Source organism: Nematolebias whitei, chromosome 15 (genome assembly GCF_014905685.2).
Source record: "Nematolebias whitei isolate Nwh7 chromosome 15, NemWhi1, whole genome shotgun sequence".
Taxonomy (NCBI): domain Eukaryota; kingdom Metazoa; phylum Chordata; class Actinopteri; order Cyprinodontiformes; family Rivulidae; genus Nematolebias; species Nematolebias whitei.
The window spans coordinates 24,882,465-24,908,099 of NC_056512.1; the positions used below are offsets into that span (position 1 = coordinate 24,882,465).

The window sequence follows — 25,635 nt, forward strand, 5'->3', positions numbered from 1 at the left end:
CAATAAATATATAATACTTCCTGGACAAAAGCGTCATTAGGCTCTTCCACATATCCATTCATGAACCACATAGAGATGAGACAGACAGAAAAGTGATTATTGATTTTAAATTAAGCCGTTTTTGATAACACGACTCCTCCTCGATGACAAAGCCCTGATCGTTTTTTGTTTGAATTATTGATTGAGCCAAGGTAGATCTTGAAAATATGATTTAAAAGCTTCTTAAACCATGTTAATTAGACTTTATAATTCAGTGTCCCCAGCTGTTTTTGTTTTCTGTTGTACAGAAACACCCACTATTATAAACTGATAGTAATCATTTACCAATTTTAGCCAAGAAATGTATTTATTATTGGCTTATTTGTTCATTTTAACCACTAGTATGTGATTGGAGACAGTGCGTTGAGTCCTCCTCACCTGACTCAGACATATTGTAGTTTATACCTGCCTACAGTTGCATGTGAGGTATTGCACTAAAGCATTTTTGTAGTTTTTACTGCAATCAGCTAAACTTAAGTCACTTTCTGAAACACGCAGCTCAGTATGGCACTTAGATGATCTCTAAGTTTGAAAACAGATTTGATGCAAATGAAACCGAGGGAATGTGAGGAGGTTTTATTATGGAATAAAAAAGTATTCCCAGCGTTTTGGCAAAAGAGACACCTGAATGAACAAACGCAACGACATGATGATTTAACACAACTTGGTTAAGGCGGAGCTTGATCATCTCTTCGTTTTATGACAAAATAATGTTTAAAAAAAAACTCAGAGTGGCCTCTTATTCAATGTTGCCTTCTCTAGTTTTTCATGTGTTTCATCCGTTCTGACGCTGGGACTTTTCTGAACCACAGGTCCAGAGAAAAGCAGATAAAGCTGGAATGTTCAGTAGGGCGAAAAACTAGAGGAGGAAACAACGAAGCAGAAGGCTCTTTCCTCTTTTAGGCGACTGAAACCTCTGACCAGATCAACCCATAAACAACTCGTAACAGAAATCACACAAAGCAATTTCCCTTTGTTTTGATCTCTTCCTCCATCCTGTCTCTAGTAAATGGGAACCTGGTACGTGGGTGCTGCGTTGTTCTCGGTGAATGGCGGGTTCTGGTAGGTTTCCGTGCTCTCCGTAGCGCCGCCTCCCGGTGAATTGGAGGGGTAAGGCTGGGTGGGCGCGCCGCCGTCCATGTGCTCTGTGGTGAACAGGGTCATGTCTGTGCCGAGCAGATACTTCTGGACCGCACGCACTGTGAGGCCAGCCTACGGGGCAGAAAAGACACATCAGTGAGGTGTAAAAATTGTAAATAAGAAACTACGAACTAACTTCGCAGAGTCGGATTTTTAGTTTTTTATGTTAAAAAAAAGAAAGAATTGGAACATTTTTGACAACTTCGTAAAGTAAATACAATACAAACAAAACATGAATATGTTGCTTTTAACTTAACATCAGAAATCTAAAGCTTTGGATTGGTATCGTGTTCAATCAATTTATAGGTGGAAGTCAGAAAACCTGCTGGATCTGCTACTTGTACTCCGTTAGCAATACAATTTAATAACAATGTATGTTTCTGTTTTTAACGCAAACAGTGCAGCTTCATGTTCACTAAAAGTCTGTTTTTGGCCAAAAGTGAAAATGAAAATTCTGTTGCTCATCCATCACAACATGTTATGGGAGAGGCAGTTGTTTTGGATCGTTTCAGGTCGAGGCGGTCGTGAATCTGACGTTTCAGTCATAATTCTGACCTGTTTATTTCTCTTTGCTTGGCACGCATCCCGTCAGGCGTACAAATAAAAATACCATTAATTTGGGTGCGACGTCTTTCACTGATTTAAATGAATGGAACAGCGTTAGCTTAGCACAAAAGGCAGAAATGCTAGCTTGGCTCGGGATAAAAGCCACACATCGTGCAAACTGGGAATATATCAGAAGGTTACTGCTCTTAATCATTACAGAATTTAAAGTTAACAAATATGAGAATTGTATTTTTTATTTTTAAGATTTAGTCTTTGGTAGCATTTATTTGAAGCTAAATTAGCATAGTGCTTATGTTAATAAATAAGTGTTAGCTTTGCTGCTAACCACATTTATTACAGAATAGGTAAGTGATGTCCCCTTTTTTCATGCTTAGCAAAAAAACAACGAGCATCTGTAGCACCAAACACCAAAATGATGTCAAATCCTCTGTTTGCCAAATATCCACTATTTCATCTTCAGTGTGAGAATTAAAAGCACCATAAAAATATTCACAATAAGCTCAGGGTTGTAAATATTTAAATATGATGCCATTTAAAACCTTCCTTGTGAATAACCACAAGTGACTAAAACATAAAAAATGAAGCATATATTTGTTAATTTCTCAGAAATTAACTACTGTTTCAAACAAGATTATCTCAGACTAACACAAGTTTTTCTAAATGACTTTCTTTTTCCTTTTCTCTTCAAACACACATAACTTGGGAGTGGGACGTAGCAGTGCACCTAAACGCCTGTGAGTCTTTAGAAGTTTCTATATTCTGTATAAACAAAAGTGTACTGTGTTTTCTGGCATATAAATCAGTTTTTTGCATAGATTTGTCAGTCCAGTGACTTACACGCAAAAGTGACTTATATACTTTTTTTTTCCATATTCATAACAGTTTTTGAGTGACGCTTTAAATTTCTAAGAACTGCAACAGTGAGTCCTCCCGTGCACATTCGCTTCACTCAGCTGGTGCAGGTGGAGGAACGCTGGAGAGCTAGAGGCTCCAGCCGCGATGGATGGATGGATGGCGCCGTGCTGCCCCAGCAAAATTAAGCTGTTTTGACCATTGAATAAATGCATAATAAACGTGACGGGTCAGAGGTAACAAAATAAATGTCTTATTTGCCAAAGTGACATATATGTTTTATTTTCCTTTTTATTATTCTTTTTTTGACTGATGCGATTTATACTCTGGAGTGACTTATATGCCGGAAAATACGGTATATAAAATATGTAACATCAAACATAATAAGATGTAAAATACATATGTAGGCATTGAATAAATGAACTTGTTAGATTTAATCTGAAGATGAATTTAGAACTCATGCCGTCAGTCTGCAGGATGAAAATCATGTCTGAATAGAATTTATTTTCATTGAAACAACAGAGATCTGCTCAAAGTCTGATCCCGACACTTTATAAAAGTTATTCATTTAAAAAGTGACCAACAGAGAACCTTACACTCACGAGGCTTGCTTACAAGACTGAAAAGAGTTACAGAAAGTTTCTAAAGAGCTTGAATTCCACAAATCAGTAAGACAGTAAAATCACTCCTGAGAACAAGACGTGGTCATTTTAGAGGTTATAATAGAGCGAGGCGTCAAATCTCCTCAACCCCCAAGGTGTTCATCAAAACACCAAAATCAGTGTCGCTCGTCAGCAATTTGCTAAAGATCATGTGGAACAGCTGCAAGGCAGAAAGCATAGACCGATGAAAACAAAACTGGGTTAAATGAGAAGGTTTATGTTCGTGAAAAAGAAAACACCAAGTAGATTATCTCAAGGTAAAGTGATCTGTGCATCAACGTGATAAAACTCAGCTCAACTACTTTTCCAGACACGTAAACCAGCAGACATGTTCAGGAAACAGAATGCTCCTTCATCAGTCAAAACGTTTTTACTTACGTCTTCAACTTTGTTTTCACCACTTTCATGGTGATTTAACTGAAAGTGTTGTGACACTGAGCTGTCCGGAAGGGAAAACCAGACAACATTCCAGTGATCAAACCTCTCTGGACAGAGGAAGAGATGGACGTTCCTCCCAGCTGATGTGAAATACTGATGTAGCTGTAATTACTGCTGCACAAGGAAGTCATACGATACTGAAACCAAATGTTCTTACTCACCCATGTGCACAATTTGATTGGAGTTTGAGTTTATATTTAACTATTTCCTGTACGTGCGCATCTTTTTGCATGTCTGTTAGCAAAATATCTGCGGAATCACTAATTATTTTTTAATGAAAGTTTAATGTCTTGGCTAAACTCTTGCTAAGTTTTGTCTAAAAGTCCAATGTCACAGTGGTAGAAAGTAGAATCCAGTGACACAGACAGACACAAAGAGCTTCAATAAAAAACAAACGTGGCAGCAAAACTTACAATTACTTAAGAATACACAGTGGAAGGAATGGAGGAGACACAAACACAATGCTCCAATGAGGAAATGGATCCAAGCTGAGCAACTGTAAGGACTGGGCTGATGGGAGGAGTGGAAACACCTGGCATAATGATAACTGGGAACAGGTGAGAGAGGGTTAGACAGGAGACGAGAAGCAGAACTGACTGAGGGAAAAACAAAACATTGGCGCGGGGCGAACACAGGAAGCTGATGTCAACAAAACGAGCACAAAGGAAACACAGAAACCAAAGTACAAAAGAAACAAACCTTAAAGCAGAAAACTGAACACTGAAAAAAAAAAACAGATTGTGATATCTAATTGTTGCATGATGTACAGACTTACCGTAGGTTGTGTGTCTTACTTAGACTTAGACGAAGATATTTGGTTCTAAAAATGGAGACTCAATTTAGGCCTGTCATGATAACAAATTTTGCTGGGCAATTAATTGTCTCAGAAATTATTGCGATAAACAACAATATTGTTTGAAATTTAACAATAATTAATTGTCAAATTTTACAAGAAATGTTGATTTGTTTGGAGTGTAGTACCTTTTTTGACCACCTGATGGCAGTATAAGGTTGTTTGAACCAGAGGATGGATAGTTGAGCAGCAAAAAATGGGAGGGAGGGCCACGCCCCCACCCAGTGTTGCCAGGTGTACGATAATTATCATATTTGTACGACAATTTTGCCCTCTGCACAATGTACGATCAATGATCCCAAAAAAGGCCAAATATACGATAATTTGACCATTCCGTGAATGTGTGGTTGTAATCGGTTGTCATCAGCCTGTCGCAACTGTCTGTTGGAGCTTTTTTGTGAACCCTGAAGGCATCTGTGTCTGGAAACAAATTCACGATTGGCTGAAATTTCCAGCCAATCGTGCTTTTCTAAATGTGACCTACGAGTGACGTGTATGCGTTTGCCTCAGAACAACGGCCATGATTGGCTGAATAGTCCGCTGCGCCCGCCCCATGAGTGAGAAACAGAAAAAAGAAGCAGCAGAGCCTATCCCACCTTTAAATTTTACAATAATTAAATTTGCTAACAGGAAATGAAGTTTTAAATTATATTAATAACAACTTAATCCTTATGGTAAAAATTTTTATTCACAAAAGCCATTTCCTGAAAATCACCACAATGTTCAACATTTTTAAAAATTAAATAATTTTATTTAAGGAAGTGCTTAAACACTGCAATCTTCCAAAAGCCCAATCCTTATACCAGTATACTAATAGCTTATTTTAAGACTTGAAACTCCTCTTTGTAACTTTTATTTTGCTGTTCCTTCAAATTTTTCATTTTCTTTATTAATTATATTTCTATTCATAATTTCTGCTTCGCTTTTTGTCATATCAACTGTGAACATGTTTTTCTTGTTATGCCTTGATACATTACGTTTTTTTTTCTTTCAATAAAGACAAAAAAATAATAATAATAAAAAAAAGAAGAAGCAGAGCCGGTCTGGAAGAAGAACGATGAAAATGAGTGAACAAATGAAAGGGGGGCTTATTAGTTCCCACCTGTCATTGTTTATGTAGGACACATTAGCCTAACGCAACTGTGGGGCTGCTGATGAATCCATTCTGTACTGACGCCACAAAGCTGTGAGTGCCTGTTAGACGCTATTCAACACTGGAGTGACTATAGCGCATCGACACACTTGTTATTTTGGTTATGACGGGTGTACGATAATTTCGCTCAAAATATGATAATTTTATGTCTCTAGTACGATAATCCTACATTTCTCACCTGGCAACACTGGCCCCGCCTTGACGTGACATGGGCTGGCATGGTGACATGAAGTACGCTCGGTGGTTTGAGCTCTTTAGCATGGCATTTTTCACACAAGGCTTTTAGGGGAGTGGTGGCGCAGAGGTTAGAGAAGGTGGGCCTGTGATCGGAAGATCGCCGGTTCAAGCCCCGGTACAGACAACATCAAAAATGTGGGTGGGGTAGGTGAAGCACCCACACCTGCCCCCACCCTCATTCGCCCCACTCTGGGCCCATGAGCAAGACGCTTAACCCCCATCTGCTCCCTAAACAGGTCTCTCTTGAAAATGAGTTCTCGTGGCTCAATGAGACTACCTGGATAAATAAAGGCTAAATGAAAATAAATGAATTAAAAAAATCAGTAAACAAGTTCTCAGATTCTTTTTGCAGAGAAAAACAACTTTTTACACAAAGGCACGGGTTTCAACCGTGAATTTTGGAGCTTTGATAAGACGGAGGTTTATTCCCGAGGTCGGCCTGTTATCTTAGCTCGTAGCTTAGCTTCTCAGATTAGCTGCTTTTAACGATCCAAAAACGTGGTTTTGGATCGTTAAAACAGATTTTGAAGAGAAAAGAAAAAGGGAGGGTCAGTGAAGAGCACCGGAGTTGAGCCTTTTTTCATCCAGTGTCTTCAGTAGAAAGAGAGACACAAAGAAACGATAAAGCTGATAAATAAAAATGAGATCCATAACTTTCATTCATCATGTGATTAATTGATTTATTGTTTATCGCGACAGACCTAACTCAATGTTGAAATTACATCTATTGTTCTGTCAGATTCCTCAGGCAGGAAACTGCTGAACTCCCAGTATGAACAAGAGAACCAGTTTAAATTCAGTAGCTGTTCTTACTGAATATATGAAAGAAGAAATTAAATTATGAGATACTTTATAAACCTATTAATTTTAACACTTCTTTAAATGTTACTCAAGTCAAAAAGTATTTAGTGCTTTAATTGTCATATTTGTATAGAGATGATTACAAGGGAGATATATTTGTTTTTAACGATTTTTGAGGGTTCAGGGTTTGTTTCAGGTGAGCATAATCATTTACAAACACAACTGAACATTAATTTTGGTTTCTCAGTCCAACTAAGTTTGTGTTACAGCAATTTATAATCCATGTTTTTGTTCCTTTTGTTGCAAAAAGCCTTTACCTGAACTGTATGTGCACGTTTGTGTGATTTTTATATTCTTACTAGAGATGTACTGATATTAGTATTGGCATCGGAAAATTCTTGATCGTGACAGTGTGACCGATCCATAAGGACAGGAGCTGATTGCTGTTCATTTTAATTATCTGCCAACCAAGATAGTGAAGTTACTGGTTTTTCCTCTTATTTCAGCTCCTTTATTATTTATTTTTTACATTATATTTAGAATTCCTGAATCATTGGAAAGGTTAGTTAAAGTTTATTTTTTCATGTTTGACCAAAGTTGTCAACCTATTATTATTATCAGTTTCAGGTTCTTTATTATTATTATTTATTTTACATTGGATGTTATGCTCATAACTGCACTGACTGAACAAATTAAAGTTGTAGTTTTTACATGTTTGAACAAGCTTGTGAAGCTGGTGCAGTTTTCAATAAATTTCTAAACCGGTACATTTATGTCTGCGTTTAAAAAAAACCCTAATGTTTTAAGTTACAGTAACTCAGCACAGTTCTTCTGTATCGGATCAGTATAGACGGATACAAAACCTCGGATACCGGTAGTGAAAAAAAGCGGATCGGTGCATCCCTAATTCTTACCCAGGTGATAATAGAGAAGAAAGAGAAGGCGATCGCTGCCCGAGCTGCGTCCGCTCCCTGGTTGAGGGGCAGATCTTCTGTTTTAGTTCGGGACCACTGATTGGCCAGAAAGCAGAAACTTACGAAGTACAGAAAGGCCCAGAAACCTGCAAAACAAACGAACAGTTATTTCCAACTTAACTCATCTGAGGTGAATAAACACAAGAAGCTGTGGGTGAAATATTCTGAAATCCTTCTTGCTTGAAGCCTGAATGTTTCTTTTAGAAAATTAAAATGATCTCATTTCTCCAACAGTTGTCGCCAAGTTTTAGTTTCATTTCTCCTGATACAGTGTTCTGTGAGAAAACTATCATCTGAAACAAAGATCAAGCCCAGTCAGGCCAAACGTTTGATATTCTTGGGAACAACAACCTTTGAGTGCTCACTTCTACTTCTATATCATGACGTAGAAACTTGACACATATCATTGCTGCCTTTAATTGTAATTGTGCATTAATGATTTTAACAGCATTTTCTTCTGCCACACCTGAGAAGCCAATTTCTAGCATCACGGCCTTCTTTCTGTCTTTAACGGAGCTGATGGAGGAGAACTTGTAGTCGAGGAGGAAGAAGAAGGAGCACGCCAGCAGGCCCACCAGGCCCACGAACACGCCGTAGTTACATGCATCTGCGTTTTGGTTGAAGACGCAGTGAAGGCGCTGGCTGCCCATGTTAACATAACCTTCGTTCACGATGGAGGCGAAGACGACCAGGGAAAATATCTGTGGATGGGAAGAAGAGAAATGAAGTCAAAGTAAAGATGGGCAGAGGTTCACCAGTTTGAGAAAAACTATGTTTGAAAATAACAGAACAATTTCAGAATAAAGTTCCTGAAGGAAAGCTGGGAAGAAATATCATCTCTAGTTCACAATTTGATCAAAAGATTAGAAGAATCTGGAGGATTCGCTGAGCTCAAAGATGAAAGTCAATATTTAAAAGCTGTTGGACGCTCAGGCAGCGCCGCATTAAGAACACGTCCAGTTCTGTTATGAACATCCCTGCATGGACTCAGGAACACTTCCACAATCATTCTGCAAACACAGCTCCATGTGCCATTCACAAATCCAAGTTAAAGCTCTATCACGCATAACAGCCAAATATGGACACCAAACAGAAATGCCACCATCCTCTTCTTGTCAAAGCTCACTTTAAATGGATGAGGCAAAATGGAAAACAGTTCTTTGATCAGATGAATGCAAATGCAAAATTCCCATTAGAAAGCATGAATGACAAGTCCTAAACTAAACTAAAGTGAAAAGAGATTAAAAGGCAGGATAAATGCTTATAAGCCTCACTGATGGTATGGGGATGCATTAGGGCCTGTGGTATGGGCAGCTAAGAATGCAAAAAATATAATCATCAACTTTATTTATAAAGCGCTTTAACACCAGCCACAGCTGCTGAAACAAAGTGCTGAACATCAGTAATAAATAAGATTAAAGAAAGCATAAAAAGAAAGTTACAAAGCTAATCACACATTTCAAAATACAATAAAAGGACGAGTTAAATAGATAAAATCAATACCAATAAAAATGAAGTGAAATCAAGTCTCAATTGGGTTGAAGGCCATTGAGTAGAAAATGAGTTTTCAGACAGGTTTTAAAAATGGACAGTGAAGGGGCCTGTCGAACGTGCAAAGACAGAGCGTTCCATAACTTAGGGGGCACTAAGTACTATGTTTAAAAACAACAGAACAATTTCAGAATAAAGTTCCTCAGGGAAAGTTAGGAAGAAATATCATCTATAGTTCACAATTTGATCAAACAATTTGAAGAATCTTGAGAATAGTACATTATATACTACTATACATACATACATACATACATACATATATATATATATATATATATATATATATATATATATATATATATATAAATGATTTAGCACCTCCTGTTGTGTCATGCGCTCTCTCTGCCCCGCCCACATTTCTGCTCCGGCTGCATCAGCTTTGTGAAGGGTTAATAACCCGGATGCACCGATCAACTTTTGTCTTCCAACTTAAAATTCAAAGTATGTCACATCGTCAAATCGCCATGATCACAAACTATAAAATTGTTAAATGTTATTTTTAATTATTTTAGAACCTCTATGTTCAGTTGTTTCAGTGTAACTGATCAAGAAGTACATTTCTGCTCCGCGCTGCAGAGCTGAAGCTGCGTGAAGGGTTAACGCTTTGATGTCCTGCGGCGCTTCTCTTCTCTACAATTTAAATTCAAATACTGTAACATTTTAAATAAACAATGTTGTTTATTGAAAATATGACAGTATCTAAATTTAAATTGTTAATTTACACAGAAGGCGTGAGATTGGGAGCAGGTGATGAGTGTGACTGCAGCAGAGAAGTGGGCGTGGCAGAGAGCGGAGAGCATGACATGTGCTCTTTTAGAGCGTTTAGAGTTTAGAAACATTGTTTAGAATATTGCAAGAGTGTGGGCAGGGTTTATAAAGCCTTTATATATATAATAAACTACTACTTACTACTACTACTTGTACTACTATCCCTACTTGGTGATTTTTCACATCGCAGGTGGCATGGACCCTAAACCCAGCGATAAACGAAGGACTACTGTACTGGTTTTAGAATTGTGCATATTTCAGAAAGCCAGTGGTAAACCTCATCCATTGCAACAGCATGGCAGGAGGGTCTGCCTGCAGTTCAGACTTCTCACCAAATGAATGTATTTGGTGCATCATGAAACACTAAGACTCAGGACTGTTGAACCACTATAATCCTCCATTAGACAAGAATGGGACAACATTCTCCTCCAAAATCTCCCAGCAGCTGGTCTCCTTGATGCTAAAGGTTTACAAACTGATGTTAAAAGATTAGAGTCCCAGTGGGAAACGTGGCCCTGTAGCAACGATTTTGAGTTGGGTTACTGTCATTAAATTCAAACTTACCTTATGTTTTCCTACAAATAGTAATTTTTTCCTCTTCATTTAAACATTTGAAATGTTTACTATGTTCCTTTTCAAATTAAATATGGGTTTATAAAATTTGTTAATGCTTGCATTTGGGCTGCAGCGAGAAAATCTGGCTCAGACACTGATTGGTTGAGTTTTCGACAGATGAGGAATAAATGCACAACTGCTGTTAAAGCAGCAAAACGCAACTATTTCTTATCTCAGACCTCCAAAAATCTAAATGACCCTAACAGATTCTGGAAAACCATCAAATCTCTCTCAGGCACCCCCAATCATCTGACCTCCCATCACAACTTCTCGTTAACTCTGTTCCTGTGTCAAATAAGCACGAGATCCTGAACTGTTTCAACAAACATTTTGTTGCTTCTGGTTCTTTATTTGACACAGTTACTAATGGAAAATCAGTCACTTCACTTAATAACCAAACTTCTACAAATCAAATCCCTCCTACAAGTCAATCCTCAGTTAAACACACCTTCTCTTTTTCTCCATTCTCAGTCAGTGAGGTCAATAAACTGTTAAAAGTTCTTGACCCTAATAAATCTGCAGGACCAGATGAACTTCCACCTTATTTCTTAAGGCTGGCTGCTCATATCATCACAGTCCCTGTGACCCACATCTTCAATCTCTCCATAAGACAAAACTCCATCCCAGACACTTGGAAAACAGCCTTTGTTCTTCCTTTGCTGAAGGGAGGAGACCCCACCTCACTGAACAACCATCAGCCAATCTCTAAACTCTGTATTTTAGCCAAGGTTCTAGAAAAACTGATAAACTCTCAAATCAAAGATTACCTGGACTCATTTAACATCTTACCTCCACATCAATCTGGTTTCAGGAAGCAACACAGCACAACCACTGCTTCACTGAAGGTTCTTAATGACATCATTGAAGCACTGGATGCTAAGGATTATTGTGCTGCACTTTTCTTAGATCTGTCTAAAGCTTTTGACACTGTGGATCATAACATCTTGTGTCATAAACTCTCAGAAATTGGTTTCTCAGATCACACCATTGGTTGGTTCTCTAACTATCTTTCAGACCGGAGGCAATGTGTTCAACATAATGGTACTTCCTCCAGTTATTTAACAGTCAACAATGGTGTACCACAAGGCTCAGTCTTAGGACCTACCCTCTTTACAATCTACATAAATAATGTAGGTAAAAACATCCCTAATGCATCCATACATTTCTATGCTGATGACACAGTTGTTTATTGTCAAGCTAAAACAGTTGCTAAGGCTTTCCAGCTTTTGAAATCTGCATTCAACATCATCCAGACAGATTTGTTCCGCCTCAAACTTGTCCTAAATGCCGACAAAACCAAAGAGATGCTTTTTTCAAATAGGAAGTTGGTCCCAGCAGTTCTTCCTCCGATTTTATCCTCAAATGGTGTCCCCATTGAGTTTGTTGATTCCTATAAATATTTGGGTATCTTGGTCGACTCACATCTCTCTTTTAAGCTTCATGTGGAAAACTTGGTAAAGAAACTGAAAGTTAAACTGGGTTTCTTTTTCAGAAACAAATCCTGTCTAACTCTGAATGCTAGAAAACGCCTTGTATCTGTGACTTTCCTTCCCTCAATTGATTTTGGTGATATTATTTACATGAACGCTCCTACAAGAACCCTGCAGATGTTGGATGCTGTCTATCATGCTGCACTAAGATTCATAACTGGCTGTGATTATCGTACCCACCACTGCACCCTGTATTCACTGGTTAACTGGACATCATTAACTTCACGCAGACTCTCTCACTGGTACATTTTCATCTTTAAATCACTTCTTGGTCTGCTGCCTTCATACATCTCCTCCTACATGTCTCTGCGTGAGTGCAGCTACGGAGTGCGCTCTCAGGACATTATTACCTGCAGTGTTCCCTCAGTGAGGACTGAACTAGGCAAAAGGGCCTTCTCCTATTCCGCTCCTGTTTCCTGGAACATCTTACAAAAAGATTTGAAGCTCTCGACCTTGACCTCTCTAAGTGTCTTTAAGAATCTGTTGGACACCTGGCAGGGTCCAATGCTGACATGTTCCTGTTGTTAGTTTTCTACATTTGTCTTGGAATCTAGCTGTTTTTTGTTTTGTTACCTTTTCCTTTTAGCCATCCTATTTGTTAAAAAAAAAAACTGTAGCATGTTTTTTTTTTACAACTGTTTATTGTTGTTGCTGTTGTCCATTGTTGTCATCTTTCTTTGTTGAAATCAGGTCTCTCTTGTAAATGAGTCCTCAAGGCTCAATGGGATTTACCTGTCTAAATAAAGGTTGATTGATTTGTAGAAAATCCCAACTAGTCTAAATCATCGTTGGACTGAGTTTCTCTTCTTTCTTTCAGTCTCGATTAAGCAGAGTAATTGTTGCAGGCGCAGTCGATTGTGGCCAAATGACGCTTTGAGAAAACTCAGACCAAAAACTGATCTCAGCTCTGCCTGACCAGAGGTGTGATGCTTCACTTCCTCTCGGTAATGAAACACTCTTGAATTGTGCACACACACCAAAACTTTATTGTAGCTACAGCTTCACGGTTCTTCTTAACGTAACGGTTTAAATTTTTAAGAATAAAAGCCTATTTTTTGGTTTAAATGTTCAGTCTTTACTCCTCGTTCAGGCCTTCCACGTGGACAGTAATCAGCTGACTAACCTTCAGTGGCAGAAGGAGACCATGTGACACAGACACACATACTTGTACTTGGGGGGTCTGGGTCATATGATGAAGGAAGGAGACAAAATGGGATAATGTCAGGCCAACATTCAAAACTAAGCACGAGTTGATATGATCTGAACACACATGCACACATGCACGCATGCACGCACACAGACACAATGTGATCAAGCATCACTGAGCAGCATCCCTGTGTGAGAACAAAGGAATTTAATCTAATTTCTTTTACATAATCTCATAAAAGACACTTTTAAACTTCACCATTTCCCCTACAAGTCTATTGTTTTTAAATGTACTTATTTAAAAAATGTAACAAAAATCCGTAATTATTGAATCTGTCAAAAAGTGTCAGTCAGCTCATGATGACAGTTTTTGGTGCCAGACTTCGTAACAGTCAAGCACGTTGTTTTGTATTAGAAAGGTTGCAGGTTCGACACCCAGCTGGGGTCTTTTTGTGTGAACAGTTTTCACGTTCCCTCTTATGAATGAGTGGGTGTTTCTCTGGTGACTCCAGTTTCCTCCAACTATCTAAAAAGCTGCACATTAGGTCAATAAGGGACTGTAAGCTGACCTTATGTGTGAATTTGAGCTGCACAGTATTTAAAAATGGCTGCCAGTACAATAGAAGTTTGTGCAATGTCAGTACTAAAAAGAATTACAATACATCCAGAAAGACTACCGTATGTTTTGCCACATAAGTCACACCTTTTTGCATAAATTTGCATGTCCTGCGACTTATACACCGCAGCGACTAATATATGTGTTTTTCCCACATATTTACAGTATAACCCAATTTTTGGCTGTGATCTGACCATTTCATTCATTCTGACATGAAAAATATTAAACATTACCATTTGCAGCCGCTACAGGGCCCTCGACTATTATGGCAAGCCAAGTGTCTCATTAATAGGTAAAAGTGGCTATTAATGAGACACTTGGCTTGTACAGAGGCCACCGTCGTCTCGCTCTGGAACTCCTGGAGCAAACGTGAAATCAGCAGCATGTCGCCGGTTGTCTTGTTGCATTTCGAATAAATGTTCTCCTGCACACGCACCCGCCAATTGGCAGCCAATCGATTTTTGGCACACTGGCCCACGTTTCCAGGTCGTCAGCAGTGACACATAATAGATGCGACTTATACAGCGAAGCGACTTATTTATGTTTTTTCCCACTTTATTAGACATACCTGTATTGGGACTGATGCAGCTTTTATGGCGGTGCGACGTGTACAGCGGAAAGTCCGGTAATTTGTCAGTCAGGTGGAACCCACTTCCCTAAATGCCCATAGCACACCGAGAAAGCATCGTGATGACAGAACACATGCGTTTACCACAAATGATGTTGTCATTGCAATATTCAACAATATTATAGTAATTAAATGGTTTCCTATTACTGTGCAGTCCTAGTGTGAGTGGTTGTGTGCCTCTGCATTGCCCTGTCCTGGGTGTACCTGACTGCTGGCCTAACCTGAAAAGGATGGAGTAGGTACTGAAAATAAATGCAAGACAAAGGCCAGACACGACTGTTAAATGTGCAAAAGCTTTGACACGTTCAGACGAGTATTTTGGACACAAGGATGGACAAGAACTAGAAGTGTGTTATTATGTCAGCAGGACAATGTCCGACCTCGTTCTGCAGGACTAAGAACATGGCTTCTTGGACATGGGTCGGGCTCACTAAACCGGTGTGCTTGTTGTCCAGCTCAGACTCTGATTGAATGAGCACCACGAGTTGAACAGTTCCAAGTTTTATATTCAGCAACAACAAACACAGATTCCACACGCAAAATGGCAACAATTACTGTCCTATGTTTCCAAAAAAATTCAAAAGTGCAATAAATAACAAGGATGGATGAGTGATGCAACGTAAAGGTCATTATTGAAGCAAAAGGTTGTGTTTGACAATCACAAATCAACTACTTTGAATATCAAGATGATCAAACCCGTTTTATCTTATCAGGAATAATCGGTTTTTGATTTTCTCATGATCATGAGCCGATTATGCTGCAACAAATGAGAGTTATTGTGTCCCAGTCAATTGTAGTGTTCAGTATTGCTGCTGTGACACTTTAGGATGATCTGAAACAGGAAATCAAGTCATGCACGTGTTACTCTGTTTGTTCCTTGATATGATATTTTCACCTTATATCAGCGCAACTATTCGCATCTCTGACAAAAAAAAATAACCTGTTTTTTTGTGCGTTTGAAATAATTCCTAGTTTTCACAAAAACAAACAAACTTTTCTGGTCACAATAATTTAACATGTTACTTTGAGAAAGCAAGTTCTGTTGTCTTGAGACAATGACTTAATTTTAGGGATGCACGATATTATCGGCATGGTATCGGACGATATTAGAGAATAATTTAAATATCCGACATCGGCCATTCCATCAGAATAACTCACATATATATGAAAGACGCGTTTTTTGTATGACAACCCAGTGACAAGGATGTCTGCAGCGCCAGCACAATGTTATGACGTCACGTGCGCTGTTGAGTTTAGATATGTGAAAATTTACAAATTTGCACAGTTCAAGTGTTGTCACTGTGTTGGAGAGAGTAAATGTCATGAATAAATGTGACATTAAACATAATCCAAGTTGAAGTGTTGCATCATTTTCAGTCCCCTTTTTGGCATCTGGTTAATTCCACAGCAGAGAAGCTGTAGTCTCTGTAAGTAGGTCTAGGGGGAAAAATATTGGTTATCGGCCAAATAAATTTTAACATATCGGCATATCAGATATCAGCCAAAAATCCAATATCGTGCATCCCTACTTAATTTAAATATTATTACAATAAACGAGAGTAACTGTCATGAACATGTATTGCATTGAATTTATGTAGTTGTGATTTAAAGGCTTACACAAATTAAAAATGTTATTTTGTATGTTAAAACAATAAATGGTAAATGGACTATACTTACATAGCGCCTTTTTACCTAATCATGATGCTCAAAGCTCTTTACAACACAATCTGTGTCCTCATTTACCTCCACACACACATTCATACAGCACTCTGCTACATCTCTGCAAAGATAATCTGAATCTATGGAGACAAATCAGCGCTTTAGATCACATTTCTACAAGACACACATCAGAGGCTATGAGGGGGTCAGTGTCTTGCCACTTCAGTATGTGACTGCTGGTGGAATCGAACCCTCAGCTCTCCTGTTGGGAGGACGACCGCTCTAACCACTCAACCACAGCTGCGCCAATCGTTAAGATCTGTCTCAAGTGGGGTTTTGTTGAAAGTGTATTAACAGTTATTGTCTTATCTGTTGCTGATGACAATTTGAATGACTTCGGTTTTGGAGAAACGGAGATCAGTTTTGACCAAAAGCCAAGACCAAAGAAAAGAGCAACTGCCTTAAAACAGCTCCAGTGTTAATAATTTCATCCCAGTTCATTTAAACTTTATTTAAATTCCCATTAATTTTGTATTATTCAAGCAAAAATATTATATTTTACAGAAAGTGTCTCAGACTATAAAAGGTGTGAATGGAGTCGTTTTCAAATGTCAGCGATCCGTGTTAGTGTTGGCCATGCATTGAATCATCAACCCGGTCAGAATCAAAGTCTTTCTCCAAACTGTGTCCGTTTAAAGACCTATCAACAGCAGGTAAGATATTATTTGTTCATAATATTCCCACAAATTCTGACTTCAAAAGATCTGAACTACAACTTTAAAAAATAGTTTGGATAACTCTGGATCTAAATACAAACAGACAAGTTTTAGTGTAATCAGTCACGACAATAAAAACCACCTGCCCAGTGTTGTTTAGATCAGTGGTTCCCATAGATGGGACTGGGACCTCACTGTGGGTCACGAAACGCCAGGTGGAGGTCCTGGGACAATCTACAGAAACCAAATCAAATCAAATATAAAAAAAGTAATTCCTACCAGCTATTTACAAGACAACAACAATAATCATAAGAGAAAAGAAAAAAACCACACAGTATAATACGTTTAATCTATCTGCGTTATTATGCTCTCTTTTATTTATTAATTTATAGTTTACTGACATTTGTGTAGTTCAACCAAAGGTATTTAAGGTTGCAAGTCTTTGTTCATAAGTTTTTTTATATTTTGGGGGGTCAAAAGGTAATAAAAAACGTTTGGGAATCCCTGATCTAGAGTTTAATTTCATCAAACAACCCTGTAAGGGCATTTAATTGGTCAGAAACCATTGTTGTCCTCTGGTATGCACCTAAATGTTATAGCCTGAAGCATCGCTGCAATCAGCTGATCTATTCTCTTATATTATTATAAATTAATTATTATTCTGTTTTGGCAAGTACTTTATGAATTGACAGAATACTTTGCTGATAATACATAGATCTGTTCATATAGTAAAACAGATGCATTACTATGAAGTGAACTGTTGGTTCGTTTCATAAATCCCTGCTCTGCTGAGTGAGAGCTTCTCTGTGGACCCGGACGTCACAACACGACGTAAGTCGGCGCGTGGCCCTGCGTGCGTAACGACGGACCGACCAATCACAGGTGAGATGACGAGCGACCACCGTGTAGGGTAAATCAGTGAAACCATCAGCTAAAACCTGGTTAGGAGATAAATATGAATAAAAAAATGTAGCAAATGACAATAACCGACACAAATGATAACAGCTGGACGAACATAGTGATGAAAGTGGTCAATAATTAGCCTAGGTCTGTGTTTAACCGGGTCCGGTCTGCCGAACCGTTGTGTTTAAATAAGGCGATGTGTAACCTGAAAAGAGGCTAACTGCTAATGAGCGGTGACGGTTCGGTTCCGGTCCAGGAAAACATCTGTGTGGTGGAAGCAGTTCCGTGATGAGAGACAGGCAGCAGGCCTGGTAACACCCAGCAGGACATCTCTCTCATTTACATCAAACTCGCCGTCGTTTTGCCTTTGACAACCCGTTGATGATAATCTCATTTATTTAGTGTCTATTTTTACAGCAGGGACAGCGGGTCACTGGTTCCCCGCGCGCAAACTCACACGCACAGGAGCAGAAATAAGAGCGTCTCTCTCACCCAGGACAGCACTCTCAGGATGGTCTGCGGCTGTTTGGCGAATGTAAGCGGGTCGACGGTGGACCCGGTTCGGCCGGCTCCGAACGAACCCACTCCGTCCATGTTCCGTGGCTCTGTGTGCGTGCGCTCCTCTTCGCTGCTCCCCACAGCAGGATGGATGCGGCGCTCGCGCTACTGCTTCTGAAGGGACGGGTCCTGCGCGCTCCCGGCGGCGCGGGGACGAGCAACACTGAGGCCAGCGTTAATTTTGCCTTCGATAAAAGAGAATTAATCCTTGATTGATAAATTATTGTTTTTATTTTTCATTGTTGATTTACTACTATTCAAACAATTTTTGCTCCAAATTATTATTTGTGTTGTTCAATTTTATTATTGTTGATGATTCTTAGTCTAATTCATTATTATTGTAATATAACTTCAAACACAAATTTTGTCTCCTCTTTTAGGTGAATATTCATTTGTTATAGAATTCCTTCAAGTACTGAGTTCTGATTATCAAAGGGTGAATTCATTAATTAAGTTGCTGTCAGTAAACTGACCTGCTTTAATGCAAGTGCAAAACAGTTAATAAAAGTGTAGTAAAGTGAGGAGCACGTGTCACCCTTCCTCATTCACTCATATATGCTATAAAGCAAAATCATCTGAGTTGGACAATGGACTTCTTTTTTTTCTTTCTTTCTTTTTTTTTTTTTGACAGTGTTATGAAAAACTCCATTGCAGTAGTGGTATTTGGTCTTTGTAATAATTTGAATTTAAAAGGAATCACCATTAAGCAAAAGCGGCTGACCAATAGAGGGTGCCAGGGCGCTGCCCCAACACTCACCAGATTACTTTGAATAAGACATTTAAAAAATTTAAATAAAAATGAAATAATAAAATAAAAATATTTCAAAATATATGTATATATCTTTTTAGATGTGTAAGATAAATATTTTATAATTAATGATGAGTAAAGTTGTTTCATTCAACGACTTTGTCTGATTGGTGACGTATATCTGCCCTTTGGTGCAAAAATCTTTGCCCATAGACTCTCGCTAAAAGTCGTACATGCACAGTTAACTCCTCTTCAATAGTAGGTATAGGACCATTCTGGGCGCACCTTTCCTGCGCCCAGAGCTGAATGCACGGTACGGATTGTGCTTCCGGAACAGATCGTGCAGTGAAAACAACCAGACTATGTGTGAGAGGCTAGCTGCTGCAGGTAGGCTTTAAGTCATTGTAAGCCCTTTATCTAATGCCTATGTTGCCATTTCTGACTGATATGCCTCTCAACTTTTAGATGTCTCTGTGAAAAAACTTTCAGCTGACTGTGTCTTCTAAAAGTGGGAACTGGTGAGTTCGTTTGGTTGTTTCTGGAGCTAGCATGCTAGTGCTAGTCTCCAGATTATTGTATTGAGCTCTGTGATAAATCAGTGCTATTGCTACATTTATTTAAATGTGCTTATAGAAAATATAATTATCAAACATTAATACTTTTCTGTACTAAATGTCTCTGATGATATTACTTTTTCTGAACACCTGTATTTGTATTGAGCTGGATAATGAAAAACAAGGCATCTTGCAATAAGTAAATAGTTCCTAATGTTAACACTGAAGCATTTAAACTGAAGGTACAGTGCATTGAGATGGTGAGATGCTATTGATATATTGTGTGCTAAGGACCAGTGCAATGTTAGGACCTTTAATATTAGGAATATTTAGGAGTACTCAAATAATGAGCTTGATTCTATTTATATTATGAACTTATATTACTATAGTAATGATGATAAAACATGTACGTGTATTGCTTATCATGGTTTTTGAGATTGATAAAACTAAGGGTTAATGATTTTCTGCTTCACACAGGCCAGGTTCCTGTTTCCATGTCTATTGCTGAGCTGACCAGGCTGGATGGAAAGCTAACCCTAGTTCAGAACCAGGAGAACGGTTGAATCCCCATAACTCCTTCAAGTGCGGTAGGTGGCGCTTTTAGCCTACAGCTAAAGTCTTTCATCCATCCATCCATCCATCCATCCATCCATCCATCCATCCATCCATCCATCCATCCATTTTCTTTTACCCGTTTATTCCATTTTGGGTCACGGGGGTCGCTGGTGCCCATGTCCAGCAATCACTGTGCGAGGGGCGGGGTACACCCTGGACGGGTCGCAAGTCCATCACAGGACCACACAGAGACAAACGAGACAAACAACCATTCACTCTCTCACTCACACCTAGGGACAATTTAGTTACAAATCAGTCTAACATGCATGTTTTTGGTATGTGGGAGGAAACCGGAGTACCCGGAGAAAACCCACGCATGCACAGAGAGAACATGCAAACTCCACCCAGAAAGGCCCCTGGACCGGGGTTTGAACCAGGGACCTGCTCGCTGAGAGGCAGCAGCTCTACCAGTTGCGCCAACGTGCTGCCCATGGATAGATCCCTGTTCTTTAAATCAAACAGGGTGCCCGCTCAAACCTGATCATCATCCTACTGATTGAAAACAGCTGACTAATTTCACCTTCAAATTGATGCTAATCCAAAAGGTTCACATACTTTTACTACTCACAAATATGTAATATTGGATATTTTTCCTCAATAAACAAATGGCCAAGTATAATATTTTTGTCTCATTTATTTAACTGGGTTCTCTTTATCTACTTTTAGGACTTGTTTGAAAATCTGATGTTTAAGGTCTTATATGCAGAAATATAGAAAAATCTAAAGGCTTCACAAACTTTCAAGCACCACTGTATGCACATGTTCATGGACCAGGATTGGGACAGGACAGGATTTTTTTTCTGTGGGACCAGGACAGGACAGGAGTGAAAATCCGCTCAAGTGTCATCCTCTTTAATTCAGGCACAAACATACGCACGCTCACTTACATTACACCCCTTCCCCCAGTTTTAGTACTACTACTACTACTATTATTACTTTATATGTTTTATTACTATAGGAAATGTTAACAACAGTGTGGAGAGGCACATTCCTGCTGCCACATTTGATTTTTATTGTTTAAACATGAATAAATATTTTGAAATAAATGAAACCGGAACTGTCCTTGTTTATTAATTTCATCTTGGTAACATAAAAAAATTTTTTGTCTCCAACCTGGAAACGTCCGTTAAACTGCAAAGTTTTACAGGAACGCAGGAAAGAAAACAAAGAATACTTTTTTTTATCCACAGTTTATCTTTTTAAATACAAATATAATAAAATTTAAGCAAGTATTTGTTGTTATTGAGTTTTGCAGCATTTGTTTTGAACCCAACCTGTCGTTACAGTTTTGTGACAATTAAAGTTTCCACTAAGGGGTGCTGTTGATCAGTTACACTTTGAAAAGTTGTTCAAACTTAAAACAGTTTAGTAATAAAACAATAGACATTTATTGTATAGATTCGGACTTTATTGATAAATTAAAATATTGATATAAAGTCGCTGAATAGCTCTTTAACAGGCATGTTGCGAAACAATAAAACAAAATCAATGTTTCTCAAAAGAATTAATTAATGTCAGTTTCTTTTCAAACTTGCAAGGAAGACATTTAATTAGTGTCATATTTATTGTTTGTTTGTGTAATTTATTATTGAATAGTGATTACTTTTATCTTGATCAACAATTGCTTATGTTTGAGTTTGTTTGTTAGTAAAATATCTCATGAACAAGTGAATGGATTGTTAAATTTCTCAGAAAATATTCATTGTATTCATTTTTTTGAGTCATCCTGATTTAAGATGGCAACAACTAACCAACTTCAGGAAACTATCACATTTAGTTTTACAGAAACTAAATTTAAATGTGGTGTGGAAGCTGAGAGTCATCCCATTCTCATGCTCCGAGTGCTATGCTTTTGGTCCTGACGGACCCCCTGGAGGTCAGACAACTTCCATCTCTTTTTATATTTTTATACAGAAATGTATGAGTTATAACATCCTGCTTAAACTTAAAAAATGTTCGTTAAAAATCACTAATTGGTGAAAAAAATAGGGCGAAAGGTTTAATTTCAAGATGAAAAGTTTACATTAAGTCAACAAAGTCCATGCTCAATAATCCAGGTATACAATCCAACAATTTTCAGTCAGGTCATCTGGACAGTTTCTTTTTTTGTGCTCAAACCTTTCACCTTCCATCCAGAAGGCTTCATCAGTCAAGGAAACACACAACACAAAACTGATTCTTCCCCCAACAGCTTACTCCAAAGTGGAACAAACCAGTTATGTTAGTGCTAAGATGGTGTCTGTGTCACGCCCCCTCCTCCGGTGCCGGCCCTCTCCCTCGTTGACAATCATGTCAAACTGGTCCAAAACCAGGTTTGTTCCACTTTCAGGTGTCAGTAACGTGTTACTGACATCACTGAAGGAGAAACTAACAAAGTTAAAAGGTATGCAGCTGTCATCTCTTGGAGCTTGAAAGGTGTCTTGTTATGTAGATTATAGCCTGTTGCAAGATAAACTTACTATTAATTAATAAGAACTCTGTTCACACTCTGTTTAGCTGCTTAGAACCACATATTTGATTTTCAGCTGAAATTATTAGTTTTATATGTTGTTAAGCACTTTGATAACAGTTTCTGTTTTAAATGTGCTTTATAAATAAAGTTGACTTGACTTGACTTAAAGATTAAAATTATTCTAAACCTTAGCTACTACATGGGAAAGTAATTTTAGGCTACTATTATTACTAAAGGCACTGATCTTGTGATGTAGCTCTGACCGTGTTAAATAGTCTTTAACTGGAAGATGTATTGATTTGTCTCTTTTTCTGAATATTTCACAAATTGGACATTTATGTAGGCCTGTTTGCTTTTCTCATGGTTGTCAGCTGAGTCCCAGAGTCCTGAAGATCTGTGCAGAGCATCTCTGTGGGGTTCTGCAGCACCTCTTCAACCTTAGCCTGATCCAGGAGAAGTTTCCAGTGCTGTGGAAAAAAATCCTGTCTTGTTCCAGTACCAAAGAAAACTTACCCATTGGTCCTCAATGACTATAGACCTGTTGCCCTGACATCCCACATCATGAAGGTCTTAGAGAGACTTCTGCTGACCCACCTGACTAAACAAACAAGCACATATCAGGACCCACTGCAGTTTGCTTATCAGCGTGGACTTGGAGTTCAAGATGCCATCATACACCTGCTTCAGCAAACTCACTGTCATCTAGAAAAGTCAGACAGCACTGTGAGAGTCATGTTCTTTGATTTCTCCGGTGCATTTAACACAATCCAGCCTGATTTGCTTTGTCAGAAACTCCAGAAGACTCAGGTGGAGGCCTCAACAATCACCTGGCTCAAAGACTACCTGACAAACAGACCACAGTTTGTGAGACTGAAGGGTTGTGTGCCTAACCAGGTGGTCAGTAGCTCAGGAGCACCACAGGGGACTGTACTCTCACCATTCCTTTTCACTCTGTACACCTCAGATTTCCAGTATAAAACAGACTCCTGTCATCTGCAGAAATATCCTGATGATTCTGCAGTGGTCAGGTGTATCAGAGATGAACAAGAAGCTGAGTCCAGGGAACTGGTGGACCGCTTTGTGGCATGGTGTGGAAACAATCATCTCATTTTGAATGAGAACAAAACAAAGGAGACGATTGTAGATTTCAGGAGAAACAGGAACAGGTCCAACACTATTTCCATCATGGGAGAAGAAGTGGTGGTGGAGAAATATAAATACGTTGGGGTTCACCTGGACAACAGACTGGACTGGAAATGCAACAGTGAAGCGTCTACAAGAAGGGACAGAGCAGACTGTACTTCTTGAGGAAGCTGAAGTCCTTCAGTGTTTGCAGCAAGATGCTGCATATCTTCTATAAGTCTGTTGTAGAGAGTGCTGTCTCTTCTGCCATCATCTGCTGGGGGAGCAGCACCAGAGCAAGTGACTTAAAAAAGATCAACAAGCTCATAAAGAAGGCTGGCTCAGTTCTGGGTACTCCTCTAGAACCTTTGGAGATGATTGTACAAAGAAGGAGTCTTCATAAAATGAAGAACATTATAGACAACTCAGCATCTTCTTCATCAGACTGTCATACAACAACAAAGTGTCTTCAGTTAGAAGCTTCTTCAAATCCGTTGTAGGACAGATCGCTACAAGAGATCCTTCCTGCCCACAGCTATCAGCATCTAGAACAACTCATTAATGAAACCAGGATGATGAGTTACAACAACATTTAATTTCCCACTGGGATTAAAAAAGTATTTTTGAATTGAATTTGAATTAAGTAAAGTCCATTTACTTATTATAGTTATTTAACCTTCAATTCTGTATAAATAACGTTCCAGAAGAGACTGTGTTGGGGGGGGGGGGTCTGGGGGTCCTCCCCCAGAGAATTTTGATCTAAGTAGATGCCATTTCCTGCATTCTGGTGTATTTTACAAAAGTTTATTACAGTAAATTAACATGAAACAAAATATGTAAACTCTGTTATTATTGAAATATCTCTGACTGCAAAGCGTTGATGCAGAACCACTGCAGCTCTGCAGGTAAGAGGTGTTCGTGAAAAAAAAAATCATAGATTTTATTGACCCGCTTGAGACAGTCATCATTTATTACATATTTATTCAATATTTTGGTGATTCTTAGGTTTGAGAACGGTTTTCTTACACAGTCCTCCAGTACTGGGTGGGGTCTTCTTCTGAAATCCACGACCGTCTCCTTCATCTTCTTTACTTTGATGTGGATGTTGTTCTTCTTGCACCAGCTCTCCAGGTGTTCCACCTCCTGCCTGTAGCTGGACTCATCGTTGTTTGAGATGCATCGCGCCACCGCTGTATCATCTGCAAACTTTACAATATGACAGCCTGGATGGGTAGCTGCACAGAGCAGACTGAACAGAGAGCAAAGTGATATTGTGAATATAAACAATAGTTCACAGATTATTTGTGTGAAATCGCTGAAAAATAATACAAAAATGAATCTGCATAATAAGGAAGATGAATTAGTTTAGACCAGGGATACTCAAAGCGCGGCTCCCGAGCCACATGTGGCTCGCCATGCTTTATTGGTGGCTCTCGTGACAGGTTACAACAATATGCCAGTACATTTTTAAAACGTGCTGGAGCATTGCACAATAATTGCACGTCGGCTCGGGCTTCTTTTTTGCGGTTTTACGAATCATACAGTACAAATAAAACTAAATAAGAATGCACAATATGAAATTGTGTTAATCTACTTGTTGAGGAGAAGGCAGGTCCATCCGATTGGTAGAGGTAAAAAAACAGTCCTGTTAAGCTTCAGATGGATCAACTGATCATCACCAGCCGCGTGCGTCTCTGCACCTGCTGTCATCTGCAGAGAAGGAAGTAGGAGCATCTTACAGGGCCGGTTCTAGGCATGGCTACATGAGGGGGCAGGTG

At 38.8% G+C, this 25,635-nt stretch overlaps 1 protein-coding gene across 1 annotated transcript; it reads right to left on the reverse strand.

Annotated features, from left to right (window-relative positions):
- Positions 1–733: 733 nt before the first annotated feature.
- Positions 734–18,475, reverse strand: syngr3a (synaptogyrin 3a). The gene is made up of 4 exons (XM_037689531.1): positions 18,301–18,475; positions 8,183–8,417; positions 7,657–7,802; positions 734–1,251 (listed from the first exon to the last, which is right to left on the reverse strand). The coding sequence occupies exons 1-4, from the start codon at positions 18,400–18,402 to the stop codon at positions 1,042–1,044; spliced, it is 693 nt and encodes a 230-aa protein (XP_037545459.1). The 5' UTR covers positions 18,403–18,475; the 3' UTR covers positions 734–1,041.
- Positions 18,476–25,635: the final 7,160 nt, after the last annotated feature.

Coding starts and splice junctions, on each gene's coding strand:
- syngr3a (XM_037689531.1), bottom strand. CDS start 18,402: ATGGACGGAGTGGGTTCGTTCGGAGCCGGCCGAACCGGGTCCACCGTC. Junction 8,418..18,300: donor TCCTGAGAGTGCTGTCCTGG/GTGAGAGAGACG, acceptor TCCCATCCACAG/ATATTTTCCCTGGTCGTCTT. Junction 7,803..8,182: donor GCTAGAAATTGGCTTCTCAG/GTGTGGCAGAAG, acceptor TTTGTTTTGCAG/GTTTCTGGGCCTTTCTGTAC.